The 11,265-nt window shown below is 32.0% G+C and overlaps 1 protein-coding gene across 1 annotated transcript; it reads left to right on the forward strand.

The window, feature by feature from the left end:
* The first annotated feature begins 4,312 nt into the window (after window positions 1–4,312).
* LOC114394982 (protein NRT1/ PTR FAMILY 5.6-like) lies at window positions 4,313–10,932 on the forward strand. Its single transcript, XM_028356666.1, has 4 exons — window positions 4,313–4,576; window positions 8,416–8,633; window positions 8,968–9,515; window positions 9,944–10,932. The coding sequence occupies exons 1-4, from the start codon at window positions 4,435–4,437 to the stop codon at window positions 10,815–10,817; spliced, it is 1,782 nt and encodes a 593-aa protein (XP_028212467.1). The 5' UTR covers window positions 4,313–4,434; the 3' UTR covers window positions 10,818–10,932.
* The last annotated feature ends 333 nt before the right edge of the window (window positions 10,933–11,265 follow it).

The raw sequence follows: 11,265 nt of genomic DNA on the forward strand, positions 1-11,265 counted from the left end.
GGCTTCCCATGGACCCTAAGAGAATAAAGGTCATTCCTGAGTGGCCTACTCCACCAAGTATAAGGGAAATTTGGGGCTTCAATATCTTAACAAACTTTTACAAAAGGTTTGTCCCATATTTTTCTATACTTGTAGCACCACTCATTGAGTTGGTGAGGCACTATATTCTTTTATGGGAAGATGGTCAAGAAAGGGGTTTTCAATCCTTACTGTACTCTAACATACCCAACATCACTAATACATATGTTTTTATTCTTTTTACACATGTTGAGGAAAGAATTAATGAGTTTCAAGAACCTCTGGATTTGAGGTCAAATCCTTTTCAAGGGGGAGGGAATGATGCAATCCTACCCCCCAAGGGCATTAGATAGAAGACTCCAAGAACATTGGGCCAAACATGCAAGAGAAGGCCCTAGGGTTCTCATGAGCCTTAGGATAGATTTTGGGCCCATGGGCTAAGTATGAGCCCACTTATCTTTGTACATATTATATTAAGGTTTCATTAATTTTGGGTCTTGTATTTAGGGCTCCATAATGTAGGTAGGGTGCCCTAGAAATATAGGATTTTTCAGCCCTTGTATTTTAGGGTACATAGACTAGTTTTTGTATTAGGGGTAGTTTTGTAATTTCACATGCACTACGTGAATATTTGATGCGTGTGGTTGGAAATAAATTTAATTGAATTGGTAGAAGCCCAATCCAATTAAATTTTAGAGGGGGAGGTGAGCATTTGCTTACTACACCCCATTGCCAAATCATATAGTCACATTTTGTACATGTCCTTCATGCTTTACATGCCTCATGACACCTCAGCACACTTAGTGAAGAATCTTGGAATTGATCTTGGATTAGTGAGTTGAACCATAACTAAAATTCACTAATCATAATTAGTGAAATTTTGGCTCCAAAGTTTGGCTCCACAAATTCAATTTCAAATTCAAGTGAAATTTGAATTGAAATTCAAATTTCCCTCCAATTTTGTGTGACACTTAGGCTATAAATAGAAGTCATGCGTGTGCATTTTTTTCAACTTTGATGATTTGAAAATTAAACTTCAGATTTCAAAGCTTTTTTAGAGCATAAAATTTCGTGTTCTTCTCTCCCTCTCCCTTCATTCATCTCCTTCTTCCTCCAAGCTCTTATCCATGGCCTCCTATGGTGGTGAGCTTCTTCTAGACTCATCTTCTCCTTGAAGTGGCGTCTCCTCTTTCTCTTCCTTCTCCATTCCGCTGCCATTCATCTTCTAAGAAGCAAAGAAATCCATTGATGAAGAAGATCCTAGGCCTACAAGCTCCAATGGAGCTTACATCATTTAATTTCTTTGCTTTTTAATGGGAATTTCAAATTCTCTCAAATTAGTATATTAAAATACTTTGTAAAAATGACAGCATTTTAATTACTTTTAAAATACCCCATCCTAACATATTAGATTATTGGAAGACAATTTAATATCTCTGTTGAAATACTTTACCTGGTTAAATTTCTCCATCCAAATACAATGTTAGAGTTCAATTCAGAGCTAAAATTAATGATAATAAAAAAGAATCAAAGCTAAAAAGCAAACAATTTGAAAGCAAGGTAAGGAAGAGACCTGTAATGAGAACCGGCCAAATGAAGGGTGTGTCATCACTTCAATACGATTTTGTTGTTGGGAATATCTTTTGATAAGAGCAGTTACCGTAACAAAAAGAATTCATATCTTAAACTTTTGAAGATTCGCATCTTCCTAAATTGTAATGGTAGGATAAATAACCAAATTAGGAAGTACATAGGATAAAACAATTTGCATATTTTACTATAAACACTGAATTAATCATCCATATATCAAGTTTCAATCTTTTGTGTCTAATGTACTTAATGGCCACATCAAATTTTGGATGTGTGACACGCCTTTTTCTTGAGATGTGGTCACCTTACTCCTGATCGATGTACGGTACAAATTTTAAAATTTTGGTTTGGTACAAAGGCAGGTTTGCGTCGCGCTCTGACAACGAAGCATAAAATAAAATTTTACAAAAGAAAAGTGAAGAAAGCTAAGATGCATAATTGTTGAAATATCATGGCTTTTTGTTTATACAACGTTTTTTTAGATAAATGCAACATGTTTTTTGTCATCATGTGTTATGCACTTTTTTGCATATGAGACTTTATACATATTTGTAGATCCATTAATGCTGAGTGCTAGCTAAACATAGTAAAATGGATTAAATGCCATCCAGGACGTAGAGCCAATGGGGCAACTTATTTTTTTAAAAAAAATAATAATAATTTATTATCATGTAAATGAAGAAAGAATATTAAATGAAATGTCCAACTAGATAAAATATAATAATAAAAAAATAATTATTAAAAGATAAAATTTCACAATAAGTAAAAAATTGAAGCCAACGGGATCAAATTATAAAAACAGGGGTGCAAAAAATAACAATACATTAATATGCTCTTATGTATATCTCAAAGTTAAGGAGTGCAAGTGCATCCCCTCAGCTCCACTTGAGTCTGCCAGTTCCTTTCGTACTATTTTATAAAAGTTAAATTTTATCAGCTATGGATCATTTGGTAGTCCCAATCTAGTTGGGATCGCCCGCTCTCTTGTGAGGCTTGCAAACCTTGACTTTAAAAAATGGTGTTTATTTTTTTTTTTTTTTTGCTACCAGAATTTAAGCTTTAATTAGAGGCAAATTTACCCTAAATTAAAGAGATTAGTATCTTCAAATGACCTAATTAGGTGAACTTGATAAATCACTTTTTAAGTGATATTTTGGGTGAGTTTTTGTACTACTTTACATATATTTTCTTGATAGAACTCACATTTAGACACTAGTTTTATATTGCAAAAGTACAATCATTCAATTGAGTGAAAGAGTTAAAAATTACTCAAATTTATGAAGATTTAAAGAATCTACACTTGATCACGGTCGTGGTCTATTTACCACGGTCGTAGTAATCAACACAACCGCAATCAAATGATAACAACACTCCTAGAATAGGGTTAAGGATCCGATAATGGTCGTGATAAACTCATCATGATCGTGGTCAATCAAGAGGGTCATAGTCAATCCATAATAACTCAAGGCTTTAGCGTCACTTCCGACCACAACCGTGGTGGATTCACTACGGCCATAATGCACCTTTTCATGTAGTTATCTTTAGGAAGCTATATATAGAGGTTTCTGTCTTTGTAAAAACTATCTTCTTGACTTTTATTCTTATTTGTTTTAAAATTTAAGCGAATACCTTGAGGGCTTTTGAGAGTTGAATAGCGTGGAAAACACCGCTAGAATGGATCGTGATCATCGTTCTTACCTATTGATATCTCTATATTTACTTTTTATAAGATTGCTAGTTTTACTCTGGTCATGAGTGACTAGTTCCCCTAGTCCGAGATTATGATGTAACTGTGCAAATGTACTTATCTCCTTGTTCTTAATGATATTCCTCATTTTTTATGTTAATTAATTTTCTTCTTTTTTTAAGGCTTATTTGGAACTAGTCATTTTAATACTGAATTGATTGCATGATAATGATCATCTGCATGTAATTGGTATATCTAGATAAAGAATGTTTTGCACCAAATTGCATGATCAAACTCTTTGAATAATTTTCGATAGATTAGTTGATCTTTAATTAATCATTCCTATAATTGATTTTATCGTTTGACTTAAATTGATAAATCCATGATCATAAGATTTAGTTAATTTTGGAAATCGGTAATTAACTAGGGAAGAAATTTCATTAGGATTAAGATTGAGGAAAAATTGGTACTGATGAGTCATAACCCATAATCATTTTTATCATAACTAAAAATTTCTCTTTATATTCATCTATTTGCTTTCTTATAAAAATAAATTAAAATCATAAAATATTTAAATCCTTATTTTTAATCATCTCTATTGTTAGTTTAATAAACTTAACTAATTAAAATTATAACTAATCATTTGAATTGGATATCTAAACTTTAATTTTGAGTAACTATTAGTGTTAAGTAAGATATATTTTTCCTTGTGCGAACTTAATATATTTTATGCATCATTACTATTAAAAAATTCGTTTCTCAATTGATACAAATACTAACACAAAAATATTAAAGGGTTTTTTTATCACACCTACAATATTTGTGAGGAAAGAGAAAAATTAGAAGGAAAAAAAAAGGAGAAAGTGATTTATAAATGATAAAAATTAGGATGAAAAAATAAATCAATAATGATATAAAAAGATATCTTTATTATGTCAACAACAGAAGATAAAAAGGAATAAGTTTTCAAAAAAGAAAAAAAGAAAGAAAGAAAGAAAGCAAATCCCTCCTCTATAAAAAGAGATCATGAGGTTAAAGGTTTGGTGAGTGTAATAGATAGACACTAGCAACAAGCAAGGCTAGAAGTCTTCTCTACTTGCAGTATTAAAGTAGCAGAACTCAAGCAACACTGCTGCAAGATGGAGAAGGTTAGTCTTGAAGTGAAAGCTCCAGAAGAGGGTGATGAGATGAAATGGGTTCTTGATTCTTCAGTTGACCACAAAGACAGGGTTCCACTCAGAGCTTCAACTGGTTCTTGGAAAGCTGCTCTATTCATTATTGGTAAGGACTAAGGAGTTTAGTTGCTTCATTAATACAAGTTAATTATTATTGCATTCCATATATAATAATAGCTATTGGACTTGGACATGCAATTTAATTTGGTTTTATGTGTGCTTTCTTTATGCTCCTTTTGGTTCTCAATAAAGTTTAGGGAAAGCTCCTTCTTCCTCAAACTTTCACCTACTACTACTCTTGAAATATTCTTCATGCTTCTACTTTTATCGTTTCTATTTTGCTTTAATATTCAGACTCTTCAATCAGTTACTAGAGTCCCTCCTTGTGTTTGCTGAAACTTTGTTCTTGACCTCTACTTAAGTATTTGTCTTCTTCACGATTGAAGGCTACCACAGATGATTTTAATAAAAAAAATTATGAAAGGAGTTTGCGTAGTGTGGCTTCTGGCATATATGTTACATTTGAATGAAGAATATATTTACCTGAAGTTAGTACTAGCTAGCGCTGCTAATGACAAATATAGTTGTTAAAGAGAAGCACCTTGGTGAAATGTTTTAGACACTAGTGTGCTCAGTTAAATACTTTGATTAAACACTTATTTAATAGATTTTTTTTATCAAAAAGGAGTTTATTCATAAAATTAAAAACATATAATAATAAGTTTTTCAGTGAAACTTAATAAAATTATAAGTTAAAAATGATTATAAAAAAGTTGTAAGTCACTGTACACTCCTTACACATAGCGAACACATAATAAATGGGGAAAGATTCATGTCTTTATTTTCTTTCTGTTTTTCGCTCCTTAATTACCCAACATATACTTTATTAAGTCTTCACAATCGCTTTACATTTTCGTGAGAATTATTCCCAAAATATGCTGCATTAATCGCCCACACATGCATGTACGTATATCATCACATTATATATTCCCTGCCACAAGCAAACAATCTCTCATAAATAAGAAATGCCTCATCCAACTTATACATACATACACACATATAACATTATCTAAATTTTCAATAATCCAAATCATCTGAGGAGAATAACTTTTCTTCTAATTCATGAAAACAGAATATATTAAAGAAGTTTATGAAACATCTATTCCATCAGGAGAGTCAAATCCAACTATATTACGTACAGAAAATTAGATTGTTGATAAGGTTCTCAAAGCTTCATATATATACGTCGCTTGGTTAGTGGTTGTAGAACAACAAGTTGAAATAGCAAGCATCTATATACATACATACATACATCTATATACATATATATATATATATATATATATATATATATATATATATATATGTATGTATATATTTAGATGCTCAGACTTAATTTTTTTCTTTATTTATTTGGTTAGGAGGAAATTAATAAATTTAGTAAACACGAATTAAGAGAGTCTAATTTTAAAATCAAACCACTTGCAAAATTATTTTAATTAGGTTATCATTTGAGTTGTCATATATTTATCAAGGTAGTATTCATATCCTTATGTTCAAGCGGATTGTTTTGGTAGAATGAAATGGAGAAAATATATTTAAATTAAAGTAGTATAGTGAGATTTTTATGTAATAAAAACATTTGGCACAAAAAAAGAAGTGTGATAAAAGTATGAATTCCATATTAATTTTCTTAAATTTTTTCTTTCTTTTGTATCTATTTCTTACCCACCAAACCCACCCTAGCTAAGAGGAATTATTGGCCTGAACAAAAAGAAAGAAGCAGCAAAAAGGGGAAATGATTATGGTCAATTTCCCTTGTTGTACTCCACCCTAGTTTAAGTCAAAAACAGTACAACCATGAAAACGGTGGATTCCCAGTCCCACATGCCACTAGCCACTAATAGACATTATCCTAAGACCATTAAAATTATGATGTGATAAACCATATCAACCGCATAAAGCCTAATGGATGCTATCACTAAGAATGTTGCCATTAGTAGTGGTTCTTCTTTTGAAGATACTGACCCTGATTTAAATCAATCGTGTTTGGTATTTAAAGGTTGAAAACGTACGTGATTATTGTACATGGACCGTTGCATGAAACTTGTATAGTGTATATATAAAGTGCGGCGCTGCAGTGGCCGACCTTATATCCTCTACCACAAACTAATAACTATTTCAGAATTTCACTTGAGAATAATTACGCAAATTTTTCAGAACCCACGTGAATCGTGATATTCCACTAGTTTTGAAATTCTACTTGTAGTATGCATAGTAAGATTCATTGAGCCCTAGAACACACAATTATGATCGTCTTTCATTATAACTAATTAAAACAAATTTCCGCATATAATTAAATGTGAAGTTGTTAAAGTATGAGAGAATAAAAGGAGATATAAGCTTAAGTGAGTGATGAAAGGAAAATGAAGGAAGGGAGAGGCTCGTTTCATAGAATAAAATTATTTTTGAAGTGTTTTGTGATTGTTTTTAGAAAGTGAACTATGATTTAGATGATAAAATACTGAATATATTATTTGTTTAATTGATTTCAAATATTCATTGTTAACATTTTTTTTCAAAAAAAATTGCTGAAATCACACTTAAAATCATTTTAAAAAAATAATAAATTTATTTCTCCTAAAATATATTTGCAGTAAAAATATGTCAGAATTATTCTAAAATTTATCTAAACATGAGTTGCACTCAAGGGGTAATATGTAGGAAACTTATACACTACAAGAAACCACCTTTATAGAAGAAAAAAAATAGTAGAGGACCAATCCTAAACTAAAGGTAAAACAGCAAAATTAGGAAGAAATAAAAATAGCTTGGTCATATAATCTAAGAATAGCTCATGGTTAGCCACAGTATCCGCTATGCTTGTCGGAAAACTAAAGAACTGCCTCAAAACTCTAAAGCCGAATCCACTATCTCCGGTGTACCATGTAAATTAACATGGTTATCTCTCATTATTTGGTTTAACGTTCTTTCTAATATTTATGTATCAACTTGTTTAAAAGACTTAATAATAGAGACAAGAGATTGGACCTTGTCTTTCTGATATATGTTGATTTGCAAACAATTCTTATATATATATATATATATATATATATATATATATATATATATATATATATATATATATATATATATATCTGTGAGGCCAAAGAGAAGACAATCCGAATTATCTGGAGGAACGGATTGGAACCAACAAGAAAACATCTCCTTTAGCAACTCTTATAGGTCCATTATCCAAAGCTTTAAGCAATTCTTGCAAGTTGCACCTACCTAGCCATGATCTTGATTTATATATAATAACAAGATTAGGGATTAGTGGCTCAGGTAGTTTGTTCTGTATCAAATAGTTGATCGATCCACCTTTGTACGTGGAACTTTGAATAATATCTTCCATACACATAAGCTTCAAGCAAGTAAATTAAAATCACTTTTTTCTTGATGTATCCAAATGTTAATATTACTACTTGAACTTATGTCAAAAAAAAATTATTACTTGAACTTACAAGATTAAATTACAAGAAGCTAACAAATTTCTTCCATTTATGTAATCCAAAACTAGCAAAAATTTTGTCCGTATTTATCATTTATACTATACAGTAGGATATCTTTGTTTCTTTTTCTTTTCTTGGTTTAATGAGATTTGGGTAGCCCAAGGATTTCAATTAAAGGAGAATTGAATAGTAAATATGAGGTTTGTGTTTGATTTTAATATATTTGGAAATAACAACTTATTTATACCACTTATCTGAATGAAATTTACTAATTACTTTCCAAAATTAATCTGTTACTCTTACCAAATGCAATCAAGATCTTCCGAACTAGAGTACCTAAATATTAAGTAACGTGTGTTTGAATCAAAAGTTGTTTATCTTCATCAAGTGCCATTAATTAACCATAAGATTTTAATTTGATCTTTGTTTTCAGCTATTGAGACTAGCGAGAGGTTGAGCTACTTTGGAATAGCAACTAGTTTGGTCCTTTACCTCACAAAGGTTATGCATCAAGAACTCAAAACAGCAGCAAGAAATGTGAACTACTGGGCTGGTGTCACAACTTTGATGCCACTGTTTGGTGGATTCATAGCTGATGCATACTTGGGCCGTTACTCCACTGTGCTGGCATCATGCTTTGTTTATCTCATAGTAAGCTCAATCCCTATTTCATTACAACTTAGCATATGTTTGAATTAAAGTTTACAAATTTAAGTTTTGGGCAAACTTAAGTTTGCAAACTGAGTTTACAAAAATATCTTAAGTCTTTTTCAAAATTGAGTTTTCAAACAAAATTTTACCATCAAACATACTTTTGAGGAATAACCAAACATAATCTCAAACTGATTTTACTCTCCAACTTACTTTTAAATTCTCTCTCGAAATCCAAACATACCCTCAGTATTGCACACATTATCATTATTGATCTGTCCATTTCCTCTATATCTTCTAACCAAGAAAACTTGTTCTCATAAATAAAATGCAGGGTTTGGTTCTCCTTACTCTGTCCTGGTTCTTACCATCCTTAAAGCCATGTGGTGACACAAACATGTGCACTGAACCAAGGAGAATACATGAAGTGGTTTTCTTCCTTGCCATTTACTTGATATCTATTGGAACTGGAGGGCACAAACCCTCCTTGGAGAGCTTTGGAGCTGACCAATTTGATGAGGACCATGATGAAGAAAGGAAGCAAAAAATGTCATTTTTCAATTGGTGGAATTGTGCTCTATGCAGTGGACTTATTGTTGGAGTGACCCTCATTGTTTACATACAAGACAACATAAACTGGGGAGCTGCTGATATTATCTTCACAGTGGTCATGGCTTTTTCACTGCTCATCTTCATAATAGGAAGGCCATTTTATCGTTATAGGGTACCAACTGGGAGTCCCTTGACTCCAATGTTGCAGGTTCTTTTTGCTGCCATTTCCAAAAGAAAGCTTCCATATCCTTCTAATCCTGATCAATTATATGAGGTTCCCAAGTATAACAGCAATAATAGAAGATTTCTGTGTCACACTAACAAACTCAAGTAAGTAGCATGACTTGGTAGTATTTGTCGAGCAAACACAAAATAAAACAGATCTTATTTTTCTGTTCGGTTATCCTTAGTGCAACCAAAATGTATCACTTTTTTTAACACTCTTTGGAGATTTATAAAAAGTCATATGTGACATTATTATAAAAGTTAATAATCTTATTATATATAATATCAATCTAAATTATTTAATAATGTCAATCAATTAGAAATCACTTTATATATGATTTTTAAAATAATTATTATAAAAATTAACAATCTTTATCGTATATAATAATATAGAAACTTTTATACCGTGAATGTTCTAATTAAATTCTATGCTTAGAACAGAACTGATATGTTATGTTTTGTCCCATTTTAACCTCTACTAATTTATTCTTAAACATGTAATCTAATTCATCGTTGCTATAATTTGATTTCAGATTTCTTGACAAGGCAGCAATTATTGTTGATGATGGAAGTTCAGCAGAGAAACAGAGTCCATGGAACCTAGCAACTGTAACTAAGGTTGAAGAAATGAAGCTTATTATCAACATTATCCCCATTTGGGTATCCACCATACCATTTGGTATGTGTGTAGCACAAACAGCTACATTCTTCGTAAAACAAGGTACCCAGTTGAACAGAAAGATAGGTAACGGGTTTGAGATTCCTCCAGCTTCAATCTTCACTGTTGCTGCCTTGGGAATGGTAGTTTCTGTGGCCATATACGACAAAATTCTTGTGCCTGTGTTAAGAAGGCTAACACAAAACGAGAGAGGAATTAACATTCTTCAGAGGATTGGCTTTGGAATGCTCTTCTCTATTGCTACAATGATAGTAGCAGCTTTGGTAGAGAAAAAGAGGCTTGAAGCTGTTGAGAGGGATCCCTTTAAGGGTTCACTAACAATGAGTGTGTTCTGGTTGGCACCACAGTTTCTTATTATTGGCTTTGGTGATGGTTTCACTCTTGTGGGTTTGCAAGAGTACTTTTATGACCAAGTCCCTGACTCAATGAGAAGCCTAGGCATAGCATTTTACCTTAGTGTAATTGGTGCAGCGAGTTTCCTAAGTAGTATGCTGATAACAGTTGTTGATCACATGACTAAGAAGAGTGGGAAGAGTTGGTTTGGTAAGGATTTGAATAGTAGTCGATTGGACAAATTCTATTGGCTATTGGCAGCCATAGCCACGGTGAATTTGTTCTTGTTTGTGTTTGTTGCACGTCGATATTCCTACAAAAATGTGCAAAAGTTAGCAGTGGCTGATTGCTATGAAGGCAAAAGTGATTGTGAGGGTGCGGAAACTAAGGTTTAGGGTCTTTCTAATTTTAATTATTAAGGTCATTTAGAGAACAGAGGGAAATGTACCAAGGTAGAATAAATATATTATCAAATCTCTTGGTAGATTATATTTATAGTGCTTACTACTATTCTTTGTTGTTCTCCCATCCTTTTTGGGTTAGCTAATCTCAAGAGTCATGATCCTATAAATACACTATAAGTAGCTTAATGAACAATGCATTTTCGCATACTCTCTAAACAAAAAGCCATGTCACTTGGCAACACACAATGTTATCACTTACCAACCCTATAAAGCATAGTTTATTTCAACTTTTTCATGTTTTCTCAAATTCTTTCTGAAAATTTCCTCATCGTGTGCCACCTTATCCAACAGTCTTTTTTTCTTTATCACCACCTACAAAGCAAAGTGTTGTTCGTTCTAAAATCTATAAAAGGAAGCACTTCTGCACTCCAATTGAACT

This window comes from Glycine soja, chromosome 18 (assembly GCF_004193775.1).
Source record: "Glycine soja cultivar W05 chromosome 18, ASM419377v2, whole genome shotgun sequence".
In the NCBI taxonomy this organism is placed as follows: Eukaryota; Viridiplantae; Streptophyta; class Magnoliopsida; order Fabales; family Fabaceae; genus Glycine; species Glycine soja.

Excerpts from the sequence above, each read along its gene's own strand:
- LOC114394982 (XM_028356666.1), top strand. The coding sequence starts at position 4,435 with ATGGAGAAGGTTAGTCTTGAAGTGAAAGCTCCAGAAGAGGGTGATGAG. Across the intron at positions 4,577-8,415 it reads AGCTGCTCTATTCATTATTG|CTATTGAGACTAGCGAGAGG; the intron begins GTAAGGACTAAG and ends CTTTGTTTTCAG. Across the intron at positions 8,634-8,967 it reads CATGCTTTGTTTATCTCATA|GGTTTGGTTCTCCTTACTCT; the intron begins GTAAGCTCAATC and ends AATAAAATGCAG.